General features: G+C 35.9%; 2 protein-coding genes and 1 long non-coding RNA gene across 3 annotated transcripts; 1 reads left to right on the forward strand and 2 right to left on the reverse strand.

Moving 5' to 3' along the window:
- Positions 1-5842: 5842 nt before the first annotated feature.
- On the reverse strand, positions 5843-11755 carry LOC109242223 (ras-related protein Rab11D). Its single transcript, XM_019409078.1, has 2 exons — positions 11356-11755; positions 5843-6519 (listed from the first exon to the last, which is right to left on the reverse strand). Exons 1-2 carry the CDS (start codon positions 11580-11582, stop codon positions 6078-6080), a joined length of 669 nt encoding a protein of 222 aa, XP_019264623.1. The 5' UTR covers positions 11583-11755; the 3' UTR covers positions 5843-6077.
- Positions 11756-18966: 7211 nt separating this feature from the next.
- On the forward strand, positions 18967-23223 carry LOC109242225. Its single transcript, XR_002070370.1, has 3 exons — positions 18967-19251; positions 21974-22176; positions 23144-23223. It is a non-coding gene; the product is annotated as an uncharacterized LOC109242225 (long non-coding RNA).
- On the reverse strand, positions 21755-24996 carry LOC109242224. Its single transcript, XM_019409079.1, has 4 exons — positions 24336-24996; positions 23133-23251; positions 22806-22921; positions 21755-22232 (listed from the first exon to the last, which is right to left on the reverse strand). The coding sequence occupies exons 1-4, from the start codon at positions 24742-24744 to the stop codon at positions 21986-21988; spliced, it is 891 nt and encodes a 296-aa protein (XP_019264624.1). The 5' UTR covers positions 24745-24996; the 3' UTR covers positions 21755-21985.
- Between the last annotated feature and the right edge of the window lie 1090 nt (positions 24997-26086).

A 26086-nucleotide genomic window follows, 5' to 3' on the forward strand; every position in this document is an offset into this window, starting at 1 on the left:
AATCATTTAAATTACTATTGTGCATCCTCATATATGTTTTATAATTTTTTTTACTTTATTTCGTATAATTATGTTTCCCTTTTTTAGCTATTTACCTAATTTTGCAATAATAGCCTATATTCATATATAATTGTTTTTTATCTATATTATTTGTATCAAAATAGCCTTCTATATTTTTATAATGCTAAATTATTATTTTTAATCATTTTATTACATAAATAACATTTTTATTTATTTATTAAAGCATTTTTATAAATTATTTTGTTAAATTTTGTGTATTTAAACAATAACCCATTTTTTAAAATCAAATTCGGACCTTAAACTACCCACCACTTAATACCCTAGCCCAAATAACCCCCAGCCCAAATCAATTAGCCCAATCCCACAACCCGGTCGGTACCCATTTTATTTTAACCCGCCCCGTCCATTTTTAAATCCCAGCCGTTGATCTTTCAACGGCCCACATCCCTTCTTCCCTTTTTAATTAACCAACCCCCCCCCCCCCAAAACCCTAACCATTTCATCCAACCGGCCGCCTCATATGCTCTCATCCTTCTTCTTCTTCAACTAAACCCAAGTCGTCTTCCACTCAAATCCTTCTCCTAATCCCACCAAACATAGGATTCGACTGTTATTGCTTGCCATATACGGCTTCCTCTTGGTACTGGTTCTCTTATGGTGCTTTCCTAAACATGGCAAGAAAATCTCATCAAAATTGAACCGTAATCGGTTCAAATCCTTGACCTTTCTGCTATTCCGTCTGTATTCATCCTTTGTTCTATTATGGGTATGAATCTCTGTGTATTTTGTTGATTCTTACTTACCCTAAAACTAGGGTTTTCAGATCTCTTTAGATCGAACCAAAATTGATTCGATTCTTTGATTTTGGGTAATATTTTGTCTATATTCGTCCTATTCTGTTTGGTGTTTGATTTTTATTTTAGATCTGCTGATTTTTTCACTTCCCCTAAAATTAGGGTTTGAAATTTTTCCCTTTTCCTTACTGATTTTCGATTGCATGTGATATCCTTTCCTTTCTCGTGTTTGATTGATGATTTTCCTTGTTTGGGTGTTTAATTTCTACTACTATATAAACCCCTCTCCATTCCCCTTTTTGAACAGACCTTAATTGATATAATCTCACTAAAAACTTGAGGTTTTGTTCTGTGAATTCCTTATTATCTCGCTCTTTTTTTTGTGGTGGCCGGCTGAAAGCCAAGGCCACAGAGAATCTACTGTTCGAACTCTTCTGGACTCTTGTGGATCTTTTGTTTTTGTTTGTTGTTCGTTTAATTGGTAAGCTACTAGACTCTTGCAGTTTCATCCCTATGTGTTCTTGATTTGCGTATGTTCTCACCTCTGAAATTCTTGGCTTAATATGTTTTCTGGATTACTTTTGCAAGTGATTCTATTAATTCTACCTTGTTCTAAGTCTTTTAGCATCTGACTCCCCTTCTAATGCTACTAGTTTTGTGTTTACCCAAGCCCAATTTGGGTAATCTGAGTGCAAGGGTGTTTGGATGTCTCCCTAATCATGCTTGTTTGTTAGAATGTCTGTGTTAATTACGACATGTTCACTTGTTATTTTGTCACTCAGCATGCTCACTTGAACCCCATACCCCATTAGTAACTGATTGAGATCTTAACAGTTACCTCAACCTATTTTTCCCTGCCCTGCTTGAACCTTTTGTGACATGATTTAGATCTTCTCTAGTTGTTTAGTATATTATGACAATCCCAGAATACCCATATGTGATATGAGTTTGCTATCTTACATTGTTCTAAGTCCTTGAATTATTTGTTCTGCATATACAATGTGTTGCAATTTGTATTAAAACTATTTGCTATCGACTATGATCCTGCTTCTATACTAATATGTTTTCTAGTTTGTCCCTTGTTCATTTGATACCTTGTTTCTTCCAGTGTTTATCACAAAATATGTTCTCCACCATGCCCAAATACTGATTAGCATGGCCCTAGAATGCATGTTTAGCTTAATCTGAACCTCTTAAGTCTCAATTGGTTTAGTGTCATGACTGCTAATCCTGCAAACTTGTTTCTTTCCCCAACTCTTTAAATGTGTGGCTATCTATGTGGTGTTTTCCTATGTGTTGAAATCCTGCTGAATCTGCTGGCCCGTTTGATTAGTTGCTCTATATGGCTATGTCTGCTTTAGGTTATAAGTGTGTTCCCCACTTCTGTCCCTCAGCTATTGTCCATTCTCCCTCATTATCACTTATGTTATTCTGAAATCCTTATTCTTAGCCGGCTGAAAGCCAAGGCTATCAAGGCTCTTGCTACTGACCTCCCTAGTGTGAGCACTGCTCGGGGTCCATTTGAGGCCCTTGTGAACTCTAACACACTAGGATTTGGGTCTTTGATCATTCCCCCTGATACTGAAACCTGCACTATCCCTGAATCTCCTCTAATAAGCTCCCTAGTGTGAGCACTGCCCTGGGTTCTTGAAGCCCTTGCGAACTCTAACGCACTAGGGTCCAAGGTTCTTTGCCATTTTTTCCTCATTGCTCAACTTTGCCCCTTTCTACTTAATAAATAAGCCAATGGGCTTGTGTTCATGGATGTTTTCTTAATCTTTCATGGCTACTGGATCCTGACTATTTTCTGGGCTGGTGTGAAACTATGTGGATTTGAAATTGAAGGCCTGGCCTAGCCGGTATACTTTGGGCCCGTCTAAGGCCTACTATAGTCATTTTATAACTTTGTAATTTATTTCATTCATTAGGCCTGTAATAATTCTGTAATAACAATTTGGGTGTTAGTGAAATTGGAAAAATGGGTTTACTTTAATATTTAACGGGTAGAAATCCTGCCTATAGGTGTTTAATTTGCTCGAACATATTCTGCTTCTATGTGTGTTAGGTAACCTGCCTATAGGACTTCAATGTTCAATTCGTTCAACATATTCTGCTTCTACATGATTGCTAGATATCATGCCTATAGGAAATAAAATTATCAATCTTTCGATTGCAGCATATTCACTAGATACCATGATCATAGGATTATATTAGTGCTACAAATCTGCATTTTTAGAAATCATGCCTATAGGGTCTTAATTGTTTGATGTGTTGTTATTATAATTACTCTTTTAGGAGATATGCCTATAGGAGATAAAACCAGTTTTAATCGCTAATTGTAGAAATCCTACCCATAGGAGAATCCCACTCGCTTTTAAGTGTTAATATTGAACTTTCAAACACTATTTCGTTGCTACTGTTAGAAAGCATGCCATAGGATCAAACTAAGTAATTCTGAAAATCTTCCATGGTTATCACTGCCAACTACTGCAACTAGATATCACATCTATAGGTTTAAACACTTATAATCTGTAATTTTAGTAATCAGTACGCAATACTAAACTCCCTGAAATATATAGTTATTCAGAAAGCATGCCTCTAAAATAGCACCTTACATCTGAAACTGCCAGCATGTTTGAATTCCAAGTTCACATAGAAACCATGTCTATAGGGCTTAATAACTTTAACTCGTCTCAATTCTGGAATTGTCAAACACTTAATTTTTTTCGTGCATTTGTTGTCTAAGTGTGGAGGCTAACTTGAGCCCTTAACTGCTTTTATGTGAGGTCCAACTTGTTTTGTATGTCGCTTAGTTTTCTCATTTTGAGTAACCTAAGTTAGGTCTAGAACCACCCAAAATAGAGGTCCAAAAGCCTCCTGGACCATAGGCATGGGATGGGTAGTGCACGCATAAGGCACGATTTAGAATCAACTAGTGCGCTTTATGTAATAACTTAAAGATAATAATCAGGTAGCAGGAGATGATAGTTTGTGCCCGCTGAATAATACGAGTAACACCCCATCTTGAGGGAGTTACGAAGTATTATTTATGTTGCACAGGGTGATCCTTTAGGCTAAAAAAGTTAGGACACCCCACCCCCATCCCACCCCATCTTGTCTTTAAATCAATTATTTGTGTTTAATAATGAACTTCCCAAACTCCTTGTTTTCTTTGTCTTTGATCCCATAGACTAATTTATATAATTCTAGTTCGGCCGGGACCCACAATTGTGGACCTCAAAAGTGCCTAACACCTTCTCTTCGAGGTAATTTCGAGCCTTTACCCGATCTTTGGGGACGCAAACTGGTTAAACCTGAGTAATTTGCAAATAGGTGCCCTAACGCACCTCAAACCCGTTAGGTGGTGACTCTCTCTTTTAACACCTTCCTTAAAAGAGTTGTCACGTGTCGAAACCCAATTTCACGAGAAAAAGGGGTGCGACAAATATCACAATGCAAACCTCTGATTGATAAGATGCTAGGGAGGATTCAATCATGGACTATAAGGTTCCTACCGTCTGCTGGTAGAATCCAATTGATCAAAAATGTTTTGTTCTCCATCCAAGTTTACTGTTCTCGGATCTTTACTCTACCAAAGAAGATCACTAAACCGATTGAGTCTGTGAGTAGAAGATTTTTATGGACAAGAGGTGTTGAACTGTCAAAAAAGGCATTAATTGCATGGGACAAATTGTGTTTTCCTAGATCAGCAGGGGCCTTAACATTCTTGATGTAATCACATGGAACAAGGCAGCTACATGTAAACTCTTGTGGAACTTATATAAGAAGAAAGATAAGATGTGGGTGCAGTGGGTTCATATTTACTATGGGAAACAAGGCACAGTGTGGGGAGCATAACCAAAGCAAGCCTCCTAGATAGTACAAAAGATTCTAAAGGCATGAAAATACTTTAAGGCGCTTGGCTGGACAGAGGAAGAGGTACAAAGAATTGAGATGTTTTCCATTAAAGATATCTACTTGAAGTTAAGGGGAGAATTTCAGAAGGTCAACGGAGAAGGTAAGTATGCAACAATGCTGCCCCTCCAAAATGGATTTTCAGTCTGTATCTGGCCTCCTGGGGCAGGTTGCTTACCAAGGAGAGGCTAGTAAAGTGGGGATGCTTAGATGATATGAGCTGCTCTTTATGTGATGCTTTAGTAGAAAACACTGATCATTTATTTTTCAACTGTACCTTTTCTGCACAAGTTTGGAGAGCAATGTTACAATGGCAAGGCATACAAAAACAACCTATGAGCTTGCAACAGGAGATAGAATGGGCAATCACACATTATAGGGGAACGAATGCAGCAGCTGAAGTCTACAGAATGAGCCTAGCAGGATCCATCTATCATATATGGCAGGAGAGGAACCTCACGATCTTTCAAGCTAAGAGTAGAAATGCAACAGTGTTGATCAGAGCTATTGTTCAAGAAATACACTGTAGAGGAGAACTGAAGCAAAAGCTAGCAAGACGACTGCAAGAGTTAGATTACTATCCGTGTGCTTAACTGATGTATGCTAGTATTTGAGCTACTCCTGATAGTTAAGGTAGGGAAGTGAAGTCGATACACCTGGGGTTGTATGTCTAGAGTGTGTTCTCTATATTTTTCTTCTGGTTTGTAAATAAAATCTTTACTTAACCCAAAAAAAAAAGTGAAACGAACGGATAATTTAGCATAAGCATTTGTATTTGATCTAGCTTAGTGATCTTTTCTTTCACCCCCTAGTCTCCAAAATCACATTTTGCTCCTCAGCATAATTTTTGGCCTCAAGAATCCAAACCACACTAAACATCAAATGCAATCCAAGAAAATCGAACTTACAAGACTTAATAAAAAGGAAACACATTCGACCACTATCCTATTTAAAAAATAATTAAAAAAAAACTGAGAAAGATTACAAAAAAATAACAATAAAAAAGTTAAACTGAAATTTAGTATAACGAATCCTCCGCGACAAACTATTTTGAAAGTTCACAGTTTTTTTCTGAATAACTTGCCTTCCAATTGAAAGAGATGTATTTTGAAGTTAAACAACAAACATAATATTAACTAGTAAAAGCACATGTAGTCTGCTGCTGTTGCCCTCACTCCTCACAGACAACAATATATTCATTTCCTTTCACAAAAACCATCACAAAATAATAAAATTTACAACCGAATACATGAGAGTTTCAAGAATGACTATCAGTAAAAATTTGAAATTTTAATACCCCGGAAAATTGTCGCCTAAAAAGTGAAACAAACGTCGGATCCCGATATATCAAGAACTACAACATGCTTTCTTTTCTGGGATAACTTGTCCAGGACCAGGTACAAGAATCTTCTTTCCAGTTAAAGATGCAGGATTGCCATTGGATTGATTCTCATCTGCAGCAAGATTCTTCTTGTTCACAATGTTGAAGATCTCTGTCAAAACAGTCAAGAATGCATCCTCCACGTTTGTCGCTTCCATCGCAGAAGTCTCCAAGAAGAATAATCCTTCTTTCTGGGCAAATTCTTTAGCATCCTCGGTAGGGACAGCTCGTTGGTCTTCAAGATCTGTTTTGTTTCCGATCAGCATGATCACGATATTCCTATCGGCATGTGCACGCAATTCTTCCAGCCAACGGGGTATGTGATCAAAGGTTTGGCGTTTCGTTATGTCATAAACCAACATAGCTCCAACAGCTCCCCTGTAGTATGCACTTGTAACAGCTCTATATCTGATAATGACAAGTAAATGACTAAAGCAGTTACACAATTGTTAAGTTTCTACTCCATTTATCGAGTCTAAAAGATATCTTACACAAGGAAAAGCCTTAAATGCGGAAATCAAGCTATTCGGATCCGTAATGTGATATCAATATGACAGGAATGTAAGATCTGGTAAGAAGTAAGATTTGGTAAAACGTATGTATTAGAGCTTCGGAGAATCTAGAAGGGCATACTCTAAATCCTAACTCCAATAGATCATTTGGCAGTGCACTTGCACATAATAACAATTTGATAGTTGTGTAGATGTTTCCTCGGAATAAATACAATGTCGGATCCATAGCAGGCATACTTTGCATATTAGTAAAAAGGAAGCAACAAGCAACCAAAAACACCATAGTTTATCCAAATCTCAAGTGGCATTGATGTTTTTAGAATGTTACCATTCATCCACTCTAATATTAACCAATTTCATTTTAAAGAAGCATCTCAATGTGGCATTTTCGCCCCAAAACTTGGGTTCTTAAATACAATAGAGGAACCTGTAACGTAGGAGTAATTTTAAGAAGCTGAACAAAAACAAGAAGCAGAGGAAAGCTGGCAAAAAAAACTGGATATCTCCTCCAATGCTACACTCGACAATGTGGCTGCTGGTGTGAATTCATAATGTAAATGCTAATGCCCACCCTGGACATAACTTGGTGCAAGGGACAGATGCACCACCAAAACCAAGAATTCAAGCCGCATCAGTGAGCACATACTGAGAACTCTCAACATGATGCTTTCATCTCCGTGTTCATCTTATGAAATGAAGCTGTTTATTAAATAAGAGTTGTGAAATGAAGTTGTTGGTGTGGTCAATTGACTAATTAGGACAGACCTGCATGCAATAACTTGAATGGAAACGACGACGTTTTCAGTGAAAAAATGACACAACACTAAGATCTTTAGGTGAAGTACACGAGAGTGCAGTAGAACTGGGTTAAAAAGAAGGAGAAGATCAAAGATGGGTGCGTAAGGCCCATCATTCTAAACCTGAGATAGATCAGGATGAAATACTACTAGCAAAGAAACTAAAGATGGTTGGATCAATAACGGAGATTCTGGTGACAATAAAAGTTGGTAATACTTTATTTCTTTAAAAACTGAGTGGCCACCGAACATCTTTAAGCAGTTTGTCAGTGAGCCAAAAAACCTTGACTATCCACTGGGGTTGCAATGGTCATGATACTATATGAAGAACCAGTTACAGATAACCAAATAAAGAATTTCTTTTTGGTAATTGAGAGAGAACCAAAATTTTGAGATTGCGCACGATTGCATCAGAGCAATGTCTCAACCTTGCACATCTATATCCATGTTTTATTTACAATGACTTCCACTCCTGTTGACTATGGGATACAATCACTAAAAATGGGGCCTAATTTATGGATAATATCCCATTTATGTTGCACCAGTTAAGTAGTTGTCCAATACGAGTTGTTACCTTAAAAACCCAGACATACTCTACAATCTTGTCCTAGTTTCGTCCTTGGTCCTAGCTTAGATGCAAATGACTTGGCAGTTCCATCAAGACTCATAAGGGCAAAAAAGTATATATATATATATATAGTGGGGGGGGGGGGGGGAGGGGGGGGGGATTTGTGTGATAGGAATCCTTTGGGATACTACAAACATTCGGGATACTACAAACATTTAAAATATATAATGCAACAACTTGAAATAGACTAATTTTTATCACCTATCCAATTTAGGACCAAATAGAGCAGATGAACCTATAGCCTTTTTGTCCAATGATATGATACTTAGAAAATTATAGTTCATGGTCATCTACAAATTCATCAATATACACTTTTCAATAGGTAATCTTAAAAAGGTTGAATGAGAAAAATACTAAATTTTCACATTATAGTGAACAGAAAAGTGACCTAGCGGTTCAAGGAATATTAGTGGATAAAGACAAGAACTACTCTACAAGAAAGACTAGTGAAAACCAAAAACAAGAAAGGCAATCTGTCAACCTAATCTACAATATTCAGGGCAGGTATCTTTATATTATACTATATCAAACTATTGCTAGACAAGAGAATACATTTAATAAACAAAGAGCAATAGAAAGCAGGACCCCACCCGCATAAGGAAAAAGTTCAACAAGAAAACAAGAGGTTGACATGCACACAGCAATCCCTGGGTTGCTAGAGGAACCAAATAAAAAGAACTTGGCTCCTTAAGTTTTGAAATTCAACTATCAATACCAAGATATTTGAGACTTGGGCCAGTACTAAATTTTGTTTATGGTGCATAAGCTTGAAGATGAATTTTTCCTACTACTTGGTAGAGTCTTCTCTGGTCAATGCTGAAAACATGATTAAACTAGGCAAACTAGAACTGAGCACACTGCACTTATCAATTAGAAAAGCAAATAAGCAAACTGCGACAAAGTCAACCCGACTCAGTCAGTTCAACTGAGTTGTCAAAAATTTAGGCCTGAGCCTACTCAACATGGTCAACTCAATTGATTTGTCAAGTTTAAATGATATTTCACGATATGATTCCACTCAAGCACATGACTGTTTTCAGTTTGAGTAACTATTTGAAATCAATTTGAAAAGAGCAAAATTTCATTACAATTATATCTATGTAAAAGATAAGTATTTAATGCCAATTGACAACCAAATGTAATACTCATAACAACCCCCCACCCCTGGTTTCAGTTAATATGTCTTACTTTCTTTGTTAGTTTGTTTCAAAAAGAATGTCACCCTTCTATTTTTTTATAATATATCTCACCCTACTATATTTAGTAAGTTTTGAATTCCAACATATCCATTTTACCCTTAACGACATCCCTTATGAATGACATGACATGTTTACCACAAGATTTAAAGGGTATTTTGGTATGTCATTCACACCATTACTTTAAGGCCACAAGATTCAAAAGTCTTCTCTATATTTTTAAACTTCGTGTCCAATCAAACTAAGACATATAAATAAAATGAAATAGAAGAATAAAATTAGTCATGTATAATATATGGTTATAAAAAGAGTAGTGATGATTAACACGTATCTTCTATAATACATGACTAAGTCTTTGTTTTTGTTCGTAAATTTTCGAGTCAATTGAGTCTTTGCCTTAGATAGCCTTCTCTTATCAATTTGAGTGTGAGTTTGAAGTTCACACAAAACTTCCTACTTTATCCAAAACTTCCAAATATCCCATCTAATTCTTAATTGATAATCGCTCTCCAACAACCAAACTAAATCACTGAAAGAAGCTTTTCCGGATTATTTAAGAAACAGAATAATTACAACCTTTTCACCAATTAAGTACTATATCCCAAGTCTCCTACTACATAGAACACTCCTAAGACAGCTGCATGAAAGAGCATAAACTTAATGAATAAACAATTATACAAAAGTTTTATTAGTCGTTATACAAACGGAGAGATCTATATAAAAGGGAAACAATTCAAGCTCCAAATTTCAAGAATATCCCATCCAAATAGCAAATGCAAACTTCTGCATTGTGTATTCAAATACATGTTGGATATTCCCTTCATAATCCCCTTTGAAAATTCAAGTTGCCTCATAAACTCGCAAGAAATTATGACACAGAGGGTAAAATAAAAGGAGCTAACAAACTACAGAATGATCAAAGATTATCACCAACATTTGCTGAACTCAGCTTAAGAATTACTGGTAACCTTATCAAACGAAGAATTACTGAAAAGTATCAAAATAGTTAAAATGCAAAGAAAGCAGCACCCCACAACCATTGGTAACCATACACAGAAGAAATCTTGGAGTAAACCAATAATATACTCTCTGTGCCATTTTCACAACACACATATTATTTCAAGATTCAAACAGTTTTTCTCCTATGACTAAACAGGCAGCCCGGTGCACTAAGCTTCCACTATGCGCAGGATCTGAGGAAGGGCCGCACCACAAATATACCCTGCATTTCTGCAAGAGGCTGTTTCCACAAGGGTCTATAGTTTTTCTCCTATGACTATTAATTTTAAACATTTTATATTATACTTAAAAGCAAAATGAAAATATTTCAATGCACCCAAGAGTACGGCTCAGTGGTCAATGAAGCAAATACAAACTTTAGAGCAGGGTTCGAATATCAATAGAAATAGAAAAGACACTAGGTGATTTTTTTTCCATCTACCTAAGCCTTAGAGGGCTAAGTTATCAGTAAATGTGTTATGATGTAGCAGGTATCCAGTGTGCTTGTGAGAGATAGCAGGAGAATAGTCGCCGCAAGCTGCCTCTGGCACTACCATCATTAAAAATATATATAAAAATATTATACTACTTTTATAGCACTCCTATATTGAATCATCCCTAAAATTAGCAGGAAAGGTGTGACCTTCTACTCTCAACCCCTTCATTCCTTTTGGATTGAGGAATTACTAATAAGATTTAAGTTATATACATTGATGACAGTGTAGTAAATTTTTTACAACATCAGTGTAATTTAACCAATTAAAGCAGGTTACTTATCATTTATTAAAGGTTATCAATCAACCTTATTAATAGATTGTCTAAATACCATCAGTGCTACGGGCAGATGTAACCTTTCAGCTACGGGTTGAACCCATAAATTTTGACACGGGCTATAGATTTGTACGTACAAAACTACTAAAATCATAACAGTACAATAAGTTATCTTAAAAGTTGAACCCATTAAATTTAAATCATGGATTCTGATTATTCAGTGCATGCAACTTAAACTCATATACAACAACAACAACAACAACAACAACAACAACAACAAAAGGAGAAATGGAGTTTGCTGTAATTCAAAAGAAGAATTGAAGAGTCAAAAATATTGATACCGTTCTTGACCAGCAGTATCCCAGATCTGAGCTTTAACAGACTTGTGTTGAATGACTAGGGTTCGTGTCTGGAACTCAACCCCAATTGTGGCCTTAGAATCCAGGCTAAATTCATTACGAGCAAATCGAGCCAGTATCTGTGACTTGCCTACAGCTGAGTCACCGATTAACACCACTTTGAATACATAATCTATCTTCTGGCTCGCATCCCCATACCCACTCGCCATTTTTTTTTAAAACCAGAAAATTAAGCTTCTGTATAGTCAATCAGCAGCTGAAATTTAGAGAGAGAGAGAGAGAGAGAGATTGGAAAGAGAGGAGACGCGGATCTTGGCTAGTCTTTGCTGGGATATTGCTGTCTGAAAATTGGTTTACATACTTTTCCTTTGGACTGCTGTCAAAGAATTAAAAGAAATATTAATAGAAGGGATCAAGGAAAAAGGTTATTTTTCTTTATTTAATTTTTGGGGTCAAATTTTTTCTTTAAAAAAAATGAGATTTTTGATAAAGGGAAGAGGATTGTGAGGTTTAAAGTAAGTAATTTATGTATAATAATGTTATTATTACTAATCATTGTATGATAATTTTTTTATTATTAATATCGATATAAATAACTCATATATGCATAATTAACAAAACAATCTGTTAGAGATATGAGCGGAGCTAGGTTGGCGGAAGGGGAATCCCCTTGATTTCTTTGTATGTTTACTTTTTTATTTTCTGAAATCTCTGTGGTAAAAATCCCGACTTCGCCGTCGATTATATAAAAAAGGATTTAAATTTTCAAGGATGTCAATAATTGTAATAATGTGCTGACATAGACTTTTATCGGTCCAAAAAATGTTGTATGGCTTTGTTGTTTTCCTTTTTTCTTTTTTTGTATGATCATTATGGTGCATGTTAATTTGTTAGCAAGCATAATTACCCAACTATTTTTGCGTTTGCTTTAATTTGAATGCATAAATGCCTAAGGTGTAATGTCATTTAGAGAGTAATGAATATCTACCTGAGTGTTATAAATAGAATTTTATTTATGGTGAATGTAGAGAGATTCTAGGGATTATTACTTGGTGGCTAAGTCACTCTTTCCCTATAAATAGAGGGTTTTATTCCATTGTAATTCATCTCCAAAACAATAAGAATTTTCTCTCTCTTTTTTTGTAATATTCTTCTTTTATTATTTTATAACACGTTATCAGCACGACTCTAACCAATCGAGTAGAAGCTTTGGGATTGAGCATAATGATTGTCAATTGTTCCATGAACTTACTTCGTGATTACGTTCTGGATTTAAGGTATGTATTTTACCGTATTTTTCTCTTTTATTCTATAAAATAATTTTAAATACAAGCAAAGATAATAAATTTTGATTATAACTCTAATGGACTTAGTAAGAAATTATAACCACTCGAAGTGGTAAAATTTCTATGTCTTGCCATGATCAAAGTCATGTATGATCGTGAGCACAAGAAGTCCCGTCCCATTGAATTTGCTTCATTCTCATTCCCTTAAGAGAATGTGGTAGCAATATGTAATAAGTGTGAAAGAAGACAAAATTATTATCGTGAAGGTATCAATGGATGTGGACGTGACAATAGACAAAATTATAATCATCATCATTATGGTAATGAGATTCTCAAAATAATCCTTCACTCTGTGAAAATAATATTTGTCATCGATTTGACATGAGATTTTGTAAAGCACATATCAATGATTATGGTCCATTCATAATGTGATGTGACAACATGTGATTTATGAATACATATTCATTTTTGGAAGAATATGAGTGTGGTAGTGGTATATACCACACTCACCTCTAGATGGAGGTTTGAGAAGAAATAAGAAAATAATGTCATTATTGTGGCATAAATGGTCATTGGTCACGTACTTATTGTACGCCAAAATATTTTGGCATTGTGATTATTAAAAGACAACGGTAATGTAAGAAACAGATCTTGCATATAATTTTGACCATAACCATAATGGTATGACTTTCTCTTTAAAAGAGATATTCACCATATGGATGTTGATGAATATGTGGTACTACAAAATTAATTGAGAACTCTACAAGAGTCAATTATACTATTTTGGAGAAACACAATTGATTACCAATAAGGTATTGTGCTGTAGTAAGTCTCAAAGAAACTTATTCAGTTTCCAAAGTATACGTGAAAGCGGTTGATTATATTGAGACTATAAATAAATAAAAGATTTAATCTTCTATTACTACAACTTGTAGAGGGGTAATATGTATGTGAAAAGCTACCCGCTTTATTTTCCAATTTGTACTACATAAATAAAAGAATGCCACAATAAAGTAGAAGTTTATTGATATAGAAACCATATCATAATAGATTTGGAGTTTATTGATAATTGCACATGTCATGTGTAAACCTGAAGTTTATCAATATTGATAATTTATCTAGTCGGCATAATTGATTTAGCCATATCAATTTAAGTATGATGTGCAAAAATAAATGAGAATTCACATGGGTAAATATTAAAGAACTAGGAAGTTATTTACCAATTCTCTTATGTTGCTTGTTCTTATTAATTAATAGACCAACTAAAATTGGGATTGAATCCCATGAATGCTGAAAATATCAAAGGTGAATATGGGCCCATTCATATGCCATGTATACCACATAACATGCATCTATGAGATGGTTACATGTGTGATTATTATAAACCCGCAACCTAGCCGGTGTTTGCGAGGTAACTTGTTCAGTAATTTAATTTCGAGCATAATTTCCAGATTTTCTATTTAAGAAGTTCATCTTGATAAGTTGGTTTGCATCACAGTTGGTTTAGCAAAATAATTTATTGAGTGCCTCCACTTAATAGCTAAACTATTGCTTATGAGAACAAAGTTATCTATATCAGTATGATATAGGTTATATACGAAAGTACATTACATTCTCCCCTCACAAGTGGTTCAGGATATGGAACCAAATAATTTCATCTTATTATTATTGATGTGCGGTGCATGTTTTGATTAACACCATAGCGCATAAAGATGGGTTCTCAGAGTTGAGGAAACAAGTTAGTTTTTCTAACATGAAGGGGAGAGATAAACAGTTGAGAAAAAGTTACGTGGAATGAATTATCATTTGTACATCTAGATCCTCGAATAAGATAATATGAACTTGAGGTTCATAAAAAAGATAATTCATTTGCAATATATTGCAAAGCATGCCAGACGCATTTGATGACCCAAAGAAGGTAATTATATTCTTATTGAAAATGTTCATATTAACTCCTAGAAGGACTAAGTTTATGGTACGCCTAAAGTGTATAGACAAATTGGTTTCAAATAAACTTCTTGATAAAGAAGATGAGCAATTGATCTAGATGATCATAATAAAGGAGGCAAGTTATCTAGAATGTCACATGACATAACACTTCATAAAATCTCATGAGAGATTCAGGTACCTGAATATATGAATGAAGAGATCTCTATGTTATGTCTTATGAAAAATAATGAGGTTGGAACCGATATAAAATGTATGTCGATAACATCTATGATAGCACTAAATATATATGAGCATCTTAAGTCTAGAGAAACGATTCAAGTAGAATTGGTTTCATATGAAAGACATGTTGTTTTGGACATGCAGTTCAAACACTTGAAAGTATAAAGTCAATGGTGTGTGCAAGCACTTTTATTTATCTTATATGTCTAGCATCACATGAAAAGTTGATATGCATCTAAAGTCTATTTAAATGACTTATTTGACTATACTTATATGACAATCCCCAAAGGATTTAAATTGCTTAAAGCATATACAATTCTTGATCTTAAAGTACCACATCCTTAGTGCAATTTGTGCACAAATGTATCCTGCTATAATTATACGCATGATAATATGATCACATGAGTTTTTGCCTCTATGTGATGATATTGAAATGACGATTCTAACAAGATCATATGAAGACAATACATCTCTATCAAGAATGATGATTTCAAGGTGAAACAAATTCATTCAAGTTAATATGGCTGATTTATTTATCAAGTCTCTACCAACGATCTTTTGAAGATGGTGCACAAGATTGGAATGCGAAGGCTCAAGGATGTGAATTGATGCTCTCATCAGAGGGAGTTAATACACATTGTACTCTTTTCCCTTACAAGGTTTGTCCCACTGGGTTTTCCTTGCAAGGTTTTTAACGAGGCAAACAAAAGGCGTATTGTAGATATGTGTACTCTTTTCCTTCTCTAGAATTTTTTTCCCACTGGGTATTATTTTAGTTAAGGTTTTAAGATCACGCCCAACTATGCCTTATAAAAAGGACTAAGCGGTCGTTGCAAATATAATCCGGTTTACAAGTCCCGAGTCGAATCCCACAGAGAACTAAGGCTTAGCTACAGCTGTTCACTATCACCAAGAAGACAAGCTTGAATAATTCCTAACTTATAGATATTAAGGTTCTTGTGTTTAACTAATTAACTAATAAATTAAAATAGTAAATTAACAACTAAAGATACTAAGTATTAGAGACAAGACAAAGGAGGTCTAGAGTTATGATTTTCCCAATTGTCGGAATCCTTCCCACTATATCTTCTATAATTTCGCCTAAGTGTTCTCTACCGATCATGAGGGCTCTGCGTGTTGTAATTCTCTCCCGAGTAATTACGACAATTTACTAGACATACTCTCCCAATCTACGCTAGCTGGCTTTAATTACAGCTCACTTAGATCGCACCCAAGGTTTCGTTATCACTAATCCCACCTTTAAACCCTTGGTTATTGATTCCTCACATACGTCAGGAGTGATGTTGTTCAACAACTACCTAAATATGCACTCTCTCCCGAGTAATATATACTAAATAGGCACAGCTAATTGAGGGCCCTTCAATCAACCACAAGAATAATATAGTTGAACAAATAGAGAAAATACTACGACTCAATTATATAAAAACATAACAAGAATTTATCCTACAAAAGGTTCCATCAAAACTCTAGATAACAAATTAGCTATTCATAATAGTATATAAATCTACAATACTAAAAGTCATAACCAACAATGAAAAATAGGAAGAGGAAGGAAAAACTCGTAGAAGAATTTCCCGCCTTGCTCCTCTTGTGTCTCTGCCTCCTTAGGTTGAATCTGTGTCAAAAATTGGTCTCCTCCCCTCAAAATACCATTTTTCCATGTATATATGCCAAGTAGGGTCGGGCCCAAACTATTATACCTTCTCCTACGCGAAAAAGGATAATTTTTTCAGGTCTGGACGCCGCGGTCTCGGTCAACCGCGGTACGAACGCGGTATGTGGCAAGTATACTGCCTCAGCCCGCCTCAGGTCCGTGGTCGCGGTTTCGACCGCGTTTTTCGCTCTGTTCCGTTTGGAAATCGGAAAAACGTAAAACATGAAAGTTGTAGCCCTTAGAGTTAGCTTTCCAATAATATATTGTGGAGCCCAAATGGAGTTCTGAGAGAAAAGTTATGTAGATTTTACTAAACAGTGCGCAATATGCCTCCTCGATTCTTCGTTTTGTTGCTCTATCATCCGTTGCTCCCCGAATACGATCCTGGCTTAATTCCTTGGGCTTTTACTCGAACTTCAAAGCTCCAAATCACTTGAATTTATTCCATAACATCTATGTAGCTCGGAATCACTCCTACAAGGCATAAAACACACAATTAGTGCAAGACACTATCGATTAAAGCTCAAACTCAATTAAAGTGCAGTAAATTTGAGTGTAATAAGCGAATAAAATACGTAATTATAGCCTATCATCACGAGACACATTATCTATTGAATAGACATTCTAGGGGGAGTGTTATAAATAGAATTTTATTTATGGTGAATGTAAAGAGATTCTAGGGATTATTACATGGTGGCTAAGTCACTTTTTCCCTATAAATAGAAGGTTCTAATTCATTTCCAAATCAATGTAAATTTTCTCTCTCTTTCTTTGCAATATTTTTTTTTATTATTTTATAACACTAAGCATATTTTAATATTTCTCTCGCATTGTATGTCCTATCTACCCTTTCTTTAGTTAATAACTCTCGTACCTAAGCATACTTTAATATTTCTTTCGAAAGTTGATGTAATATCTACGCTTTCTTTAGTTAACTCTCATATTGTTACTCACTCTTTTTTAGAATCATTAACAGGAATTTCTTGCAACAGCAGAAACTGAAAATATATGGGACAACAAGCGAGGACCAGAATGAAGGTAGCGGAAATGAGGATGTTGAAATGGATGTGTGGGCATACTAGGTTGAATAGAATTAGGAATGAAGTTATTCGAGATAAGGTGGGAGTGGCCCCTGTGAAGGCAAAGATGCTAGAGGCAAGGTTGAGATGGTTCGGACATGTTAAGAGGAGAAGAGCAGATGCCCCTGGGAGATGTGAGAGGTTGGCCTTAGGAGGTGAGAGGTGAGAGGAGGAGTAGAGGTAGGCCAAAGAAGTCTCGGGGAGAGGTGATCAGGCGGGACATGGCGCAACTTGAGCTAACCGAGGACATGACTCTAGATAGAAGGGTGTGGAGGTTGAAGATTAGAGTAGAAGGTTAGTAGGTAGTCGTGCGTCTCCCATTGTCTTCTCTAGCTCGATAGTATTAGCACTAGTACGATACTCTTTTTTCCTTAGTTTGATATATTCGCATGTCTCGTTTCGTTGTTACTTGCCATTGATATTTCCGTAGTTTGCTAGCAGTTCTTCGTTCATATTCTCGTCAGCTGCCTTGGGATTAGTTTTCTAAATATGTTATCTTGCTACTACTTGTTATCAGTGCCCCTTTCATATTATATGTTGCTATCTTCGATTTAGTTTTCTAATTATTGTCTTGCTATTACTTGCTATCGGGGCTTCTCTCACCTTCTTTAGCCGAGGGTCTGTCGGAAATAGTCTCTCTGCCCTTCCAGGGTAGGGGTAAGATTGCGTACATCCTACCCTCCCCAGACCCCACTTGTGGAACCACACTGGGTTGTTGTTGTTGTTGTAAGCGAGGACCAGAATATGAAAAATGCATCTAATTTAACATTCAATGACAGGGCAGCCTGGTGTACTAAGCTTCCGCTTGCTTGTGGTCTGGGGAAGGGCGGACCACAATGATCTATCGTACGCAATCTTACCCTTTATTTCTACAAGAGGCTATTTCCATGGCTCGAACTGTGACCGTCTGGTCACATGGTAGCAACTTTATCACTTACGCTATAAAGTTGCGCCAAGCCTCCCCTTCCCTAATCTAACAGTTAATGGAATTTTTTTCACATATGTGAGCAGACTGAACCAATTCAAGCTTCGACTGGTATTTTTTTTCACATATGTATAGAATGTTTGATATTGGGAACTAACAGAAAACAGTGGTTAAAAGGTTATTGAGATTCAAACTCGTGACATTACCGTTCGAATTGTAACCTCTTATTTTATAAATTATTCTTTGGAACATTTACATATCTATGTGAAAACTATAGGTGGCTAATGTTTTTTTTACGTTTGTTTTAGTAATTTATCATTTCTCTATATATATATATATATATATGTATATATATACTTTAAAAGCAGGAAGCCCTTATTTGAAAGTTAAATTACTTTTTTACCCTTCTTATTTTAAAAACATAATTATGTACTTACTGAAAAAGATCGGGCGTGCAAAAATCCCCCAATTAGATCCGAATCGATGTGTTCATTCAGACTTCAGAGAATTCGTTACATATCCATGTGATGGGATACGCTCCTTCAGAATACCATAACATAAATTGCTCATGGAAAGCAACTTTACTCGGTCTAGAAGGTCGCCCCTGTTATTTGCTTCTTCAACCCGATACGTTGCACTATTGCCGACTTACTGGAGAAATGGGAATAAGGATGCACCAGTAACGATTTGTTGATAACAAAGGCGGACATTATATTCCAGCGCCACTTCAATCTAACCATATCAGTTATCTCTCCACCACTACTTGGCTTTCACTGCAAAGAGACTTTCGGCGCATACAAATTTCTTATGCTTCTCCTTTGCTTGGCTGTGTTTCTCAACTGATTTACTAATCTACTTTTACATTTTGTTATTGAGTTGACATATGTGCTGCGAAATGGTTATATATTTTGGAGATGATTACAGGAGTAACAATTATTTGCTACTTTAACGATGTACTGCTTGAATACATAATACTTCTAATTAAGCCTACACTTGTGTTCGTCCTCCTGTAATTTTTGGAGACTGACTGTAGTCATCGCTTTGTGTTTGTAAGTGCTTTGTAAGGTTATATATTGCGAGTATGGTTGCAAGTTCTTAATATGTTTCCTGTAATTTTTCTTCTGATTAATAAGTTCAGTATGTGCATACCTGAAAATTATTTATGATCTGAATGTGTACATAATAATATTGTATCCTAACAAGAACTTTAGAAGTGATTATTCCACCAATAAGTATTTATCAAAGGAAACTGACCCGTGGCACATGAGCAGTACATGAGATTCTAATAGCTTGTTGAGTTCGTGTTAAATACCCATATTGTTTGATGGGCTTGCTAGAAGTTTAGGGTGTTCTAGGTGAAGATAGTTGCTTTTAATGTTATGCATTGGCTACAGAGATGAGGAAACATATAGTACTTGCAATCCTAGGAACTCCCAGAAAACTGAGATTAGATCAAAGACAAATGAACTTTTCATCCATTATATGAGATGCACAAGCATATAGCTTAGAGCCTAGTGAGCATCATCATAATAAAATAAATTTTCTCTATGTCATCTAAGTATCTAATTCACAAAGATATGAAGTGGGCAACATTTAGGCACACGTTTCTTAATATTACACTAGCTCTTCCCATCTCTGATAGTTTTATCAACTAGAAATTAGAGTAATATTATCAAATTCTACGGTATTATAGGAAGAAAAAATGTTTAGAATATAGTAAACTTGTGTGGCAGAATGACTCCTAAACAGAAATCTTGATCATTTTAATGGTACGAAGGAAGATTTCCCAAGGCAAGCTGCATATTGGGCTTTAAGATATGGCTACAGAGCAATTAGACATTAACGAGTAGTAGAGCACTTGAGCAGCAAGTACTTATCAATACGCAAATCAAGAATGAAAGTAGAGAAATCACTTACAATGGGATGCAGTCCAACACGTGGAGGTGCGCAGGGTCAAACAATCCGCAATGTTGGATTACATCTATCACAATATATTTTCTCACAGTCAACTACATTGTACTCTATCAATATCGACAATAAAAGTTCTGGTTCTGACAAAACAATTGAAACACATGAAAGGGAGAAACATCAAGAATAATCTATAAGGAAGTATTAGGTGACATACTTTTAATTACATGTTTGTACCTTATAAAATCATAATAAGTAAAAAGAATGATATGTATCTAACTAAACCTTGATCATTCATCTTAGAAGGTTAGACGATGTCCAATCATCATGTATAATTATTTGCTCAAAATTTTATTTAATAATATTAATATTATTTTATAACAACGTATACTACATGACTTGGTATATATATACACGTGCAACGCACGTGCTGAGAGACTAGTGTGTGTGTGTATATATATATATATATATATCTTGCGCTTTCTATTACTATCATCTTTTCCATCTTTAATAGCATGTTAGAAATTTGTGTTTTCTCTAGAGAAATTAGGGTTTTTTTGCGTAGAAACTTTAACCTGCCAAGAGCTTTTGTTCTGTAGGTGTTTGAAAAAATTCTTCAATGAATTGTGCTTTCTACTACATTTCCTATGTATCTCACTGTATTTTTCTATTGTCTGCTGTAGTTTTTGATTACTGGCTCTGTAGTGTTACATTGAGGCTGAGGTATTAGTTTCTCACCATGTCCAACTCTTTTTCCCTGTGTCTTCATCTCTGCTTTATTGAGTTGCTTCGATTTTCTGCACCTGTTGATATTTGATCTTCTTTCGTCGTTGATTATCTGTTGAGGTGAGCTTCAACTTTGTTCTTTTTGTTTCTTTTTTCACGGTTATTTTTGTTCATCTGAGGTATCTAAGTGTGTGTTTGCTTCTACTGATAGTACTAATTTTGTGAAGGTTTGCGTACACACTACCCTCCCCAGACCCCACTAATGGGATTTTACTGGGTTGTTGTCGTTGTTGTTACTCATTTTGTGAAGTTCTTTATGAGTAAGGTGAACAAACCTTTTATTGGCTCTAAATTCCAACAAGATTGGAACTTTTAACAGAGCATACAGAAGATATCTTTTAGGATAATAATACAGAGTTGTACTTACTTGTAGAACATCGAAAGAACTGAATTCAAATGGGAAAATAAAATAAAAATCAAAAGTCACTATGTTGTCTTAGAATTGAGAAGACTGCAGAAAGAAATAAGGGTGAGAGTTGACTGATACCAAAAGTTTTAGTGTTATAGGACCAACTTCAGATTCACCTGTAAGTTATGCAAAGAGCAAAGTTACTAGGATCTAAGGATACGTAGTTAATTGAAGGAAAAAAAGAGAACTTTACGTCTTTCTGAAGATATCAGCTATGGTGTGTATATTAGTAATTGTTTATCGATATACAATAGTAACAGACATTCATGCATATTGTATGGTATAATAAACCCTGGGGTAGGTTTGGGGGTAATACTTGAAATTGACATCTAGCCTTGAATTTTTGGTATTGATCTAATGCAGATTGTTGAAGATTTACTGCATGACTCTGGGTTTAAAGCATCCACATCCGAAAGATTCATTCTGGGGTTGATTTTGATCTTGGATATGACTTTGAATTGGCTTTGGACTGTCACCAGCACTGGCTTGGGGAGAAGTTGTTTCAAACATCTGCAGCTCAACCATTTCCTTGCCTTCACATATTATCTTGACCTCACAGAATTCAGGTGCATTTAGTAATATCTCATCCGCTGTTCCGCCACCTTTTTTCGACTTTAGTTTCCTTAAAACCCATCAAAAAGAAATAGTTAAGAACAGTGTCGTAGCCAGGAATCTCGACAAGGGAGTTCAAACTCTAAAGAAATTAATTTTTTCGATGAAGGGGTGCACCAAATTTGTTAAATCTAAACAATAAAAACACTTGTACTAGAACTATAAAACTATAGTATTTTCACAAAATTAAAGTTTTAAGAGCTTTATATTGAGAAGTTTTTTAGAGTGAAAAAGAGTCCAATAGATCACATATTGTGGTCTCCGTTTAATGAAAACGTTTAGAATAGGGACTTGAACCCATGAAAAGCACCTCTCTTTGAACACCCTAGACCACTAGACTACCCCACTCAACTATGTTGAATGCATGCAAGATGTAATATATATACTCATATAAAGTAGTATTTAAACTATATACAGCAATATAATTTTTCAACGAACAGTGTTCGCTTGACCACCCTTGAGATAGTGTGACTACGTCACTGCTTAAGTGGGAAGTGAATTAAGATTAACAAGATTCAGAAATGAGGATATATATATAGCTAGGAGGGGACAATGCATTCTAAAATTTAAGTGAATTTCATACTTGAGATTGGCTTTAGAGGTGCCCAAGATCAGCCTTCTTATGTTGCAGATAGGAATAAGGTCCAGTATTGCTTTTCCTTCTGTATCGCTCTCTATAAGTATGGTGTCAACTTTAACCTGTTGTGAATATTGCTTTTTACATGGTTAGCCTCAAGCCTTACATCTATGTTGCGTGGACTCTACAAAATATTGCCGCCTCGTGTTGGATTCTCCAAAAATGCGCTACTTTTGGAGGATCCGACATGCACCCGACAACATCTTCGGAGAGTCTAAGCGACATAGCCTTACATAGCCTCATGCTATCTTTGTTTATCAAAATAATGTGTACCTTTGTAGCAGCACATGCATCAAAAAACTTTTGAAGGAACTGCCTCCTCTTGCCTCTTTCTTGAGCCATGTGGTTCTCCTTCTGCTCAGCACTCACTTGGCTTATTGGAATCATTCCCACTGGTGTAATCATCACAAGTAACAATTTGTCAATGTTGAAGTCTCACCTAGATTACAACAAACTAATCCAATCCAAAATCAGATGTCTGCTCTCCAGCATGAAATGAAAGGAGATTCTGGACTAAGAAGAGCTTTTTTTTACTTTCGGGCACAATTGTCACAAAATCCGCAGGCCTTAGAGCCATGATAACTGGCAGCCCAGTGCATAAATCATCCTGCATGTACTGCGTCCGGGGAAGGGGCCCATCTAGAGGCGGACTCAAGATTTGGATGTCGGGGGTACCATGACATTCAATATTAAATTTATCACTACTCATAAAGATTGTTACGGGGGTCTATGCTAATATTTGACTATTGTATGAAGATATTTGCAAGCATACATGGAGTTTTAGTGGAAATTTTCGGGTGCCAGTGGCCCCTCAACTTATAGTTTGCGATTGCTTCTAGCTGCATCCCTAAGGGTGTAATGTAGACAGTCTAACCTAATGCAGGCATTAGTATCTTGAGTCATGATCTGTGCCAAAATTCTTGCCGGCGGTGCTGTATCATGTGCTCGATTGAGCAAGTGAGTTCATAGGCAGTAACTCATTCCATCAGTTCCTCGGGTTCAATTATGATTTCATTGACAGAATATCAATTTTTAACTAAGCAAAATCATCATTACAAACTTGGCTTTTGCATCAAATATATCAATCTAACAATCGTATAACCATTCCAACCTCAGTTGTTGACTTTACAAGTCAACCCAATGAACATATACAATAGGTAGAGATAGACAAGATAACACAATAACAACAACAATAAACCCAGTGTAATTCCACGAGTAGGGCCTGGGGAGTGTAGTGTTTACGCAGACCTTACCCCTACCTATAAAAAGGCAGAGAAGTTATTTCCGGTAGACCTTCGGTACGGGAACAACAACAAACCCAGTGTAATCCCACAAATGGGGTCTGGGGAGGGTAGTATATACGCAGACCTTACCCCACCTTCAAGAAGGCTGAGAGACTGTTTCCGAAAGACCCTCGGTACAGGAAAGATATGAAAACTAAAGAGAGAAAATGAAGGAGAGGGAGAGAGAGCTTACAAGGAGAAGGGATGTATTTGGTCTGAGGATAGATATGAATGAGGAAAAGAATGGTAGAAGAGGGATCAGCCACAACATGTTTAAGAGTCCAAAGAAGAGCATCCATACTTGACTCTTTGCTAATCTTGTTGTTATCTCCAACAGCAACATAAACAACAGTATGATCAACATAGTTGTGGAAATCAAAGGAATATAAGCTACCTTCTACTTCACCTTCTTTAATGGAGGCTAACCCTCCTCTGTGTTCATTAATCTCCAACAACTCAGTTGCCACAACATAACCACCATTTATATTATCATCTTCTATTTCTTCAATCTCATTCCCTAAACTACTGTTGCTGCTGCTGCTTCCTGGTATATCATAACTCCCATTAATGTTTCTGTTGATGCTGTTGTTGGCAGTGATCATCTTTGTATTTTGTCTTTGAGTTTATTGTATCTTAACTCTAGTAAGGTAGAGGGTTGAAATTTTTCTTATTGATAGAAGAGAGAATCAATAGAGTCGAACCACATAACAACTCACAGTTCGATTTGATACTTGGAAAAGCCACATTACTTGTTTTAAGTAATGTGAAAATTGATTCAGTTCCTCCGGGTGTTAACTAAGCATTCAACCAAGTACATCATTTATTCCCTTTAAAGCATGAGTGCCGGCAAATAATATTAGATCAATTCTAGTAAATATATACATAAAATACCTAGTTTGGCGGAGAGACTATGGGTTCACGTGCCCTATAAAATAGGCTATAAATCCGCCCCTGGAGGATAGGCTTGGAGCAAGGGTAAAGTTATATCCGTGTGACCTATAGGTCATGTTTTCGAGCCATGAAATCAGTCACTATGATTCATTAGGGTATACATTGCCTGCGTCACACTCTTGGGGTGCGGTCCTTCCCGGCTCCTACATGAATACGGGATGCTTCGTGCACTAGGCAGCCCTTTAATCTCGCCTACGGTATAAACATATTGTAATTTCACACACTTTGGCTCCTTTTCGGACATCTCAATGTACCAGCCTAGCCAGCCACTTTGACTTTTCCATCTGCGTCGGTTTCATTAATTCATTATGGTCCACCGATTAGTTTTTTCATTCTCTATATTCTAGTCCAAGACAAGAAAGGAGAGGTACGTGATAAATTAAACAATTCTTGTAAAAGAAAAAAAGTTAAACAACTCTTGCAAACGGTCATATGCAGTTTGTTGGGCTTTGCTAATTTTTTTATTTGTTTCTACTACATTATTTCCTGGCAATAATGGAAATTGGCTTTTGATTCATACATTAACACATGTACAATGATGCATAACGTCGTGAGGATAGTCAGAGGCAGACCCATAATTTTAACGCAATAGGGGCACCAATATTCTGCTTAACCAGTACCCTCTAAATACTTTTAGTGTTCAAATATCAAATTATTTAAATTAACCATTTTTAAGAAATACGCATATAAATATACAAGATTTCTATCGGGGTTTACGGGGTTCGGTAACCCCTCAATATCAGGGGCGGATTTATAGGCAAGATTATGAGGCACCTGAACCCATGCTTTCTCCGCAAAAGTAGATATTTTATGTATATATTTTCTAAAATTGGTATAATATTAACTGACGACACCCATGCTCCAAGAAGATTGAATGATGCAATTGATTAAATATTGAGTTATTTACCAAGAATAATAGGGATCAATTCTCACTTAATATATTTTTTTCTCCCTATATACTAAAAATCGTAAATCCGCTTCGGCTCACTGTTA

This window comes from Nicotiana attenuata, unplaced genomic scaffold, assembly GCF_001879085.1.
Source record: "Nicotiana attenuata strain UT unplaced genomic scaffold, NIATTr2, whole genome shotgun sequence".
Classification (NCBI taxonomy): domain Eukaryota; kingdom Viridiplantae; phylum Streptophyta; class Magnoliopsida; order Solanales; family Solanaceae; genus Nicotiana; species Nicotiana attenuata.

Bases quoted from the DNA above. Each gene is read 5' to 3' on its own strand.
- LOC109242223 (XM_019409078.1), bottom strand. From the start codon at position 11,582: ATGGCGAGTGGGTATGGGGATGCGAGCCAGAAGATAGATTATGTATTC. The intron at 6,520-11,355 runs GTATCAATATTT...TGTCATTATCAG, and splicing joins GATACTGCTGGTCAAGAACG to ATATAGAGCTGTTACAAGTG.
- LOC109242224 (XM_019409079.1), bottom strand. From the start codon at position 24,744: ATGATCACTGCCAACAACAGCATCAACAGAAACATTAATGGGAGTTAT. The intron at 23,252-24,335 runs GTAAGCTCTCTC...TGATTACACCAG, and splicing joins CAAATACATCCCTTCTCCTT to TGGGAATGATTCCAATAAGC. The intron at 22,922-23,132 runs GTACACATTATT...TATTCACAACAG, and splicing joins ATGCATGTGCTGCTACAAAG to GTTAAAGTTGACACCATACT.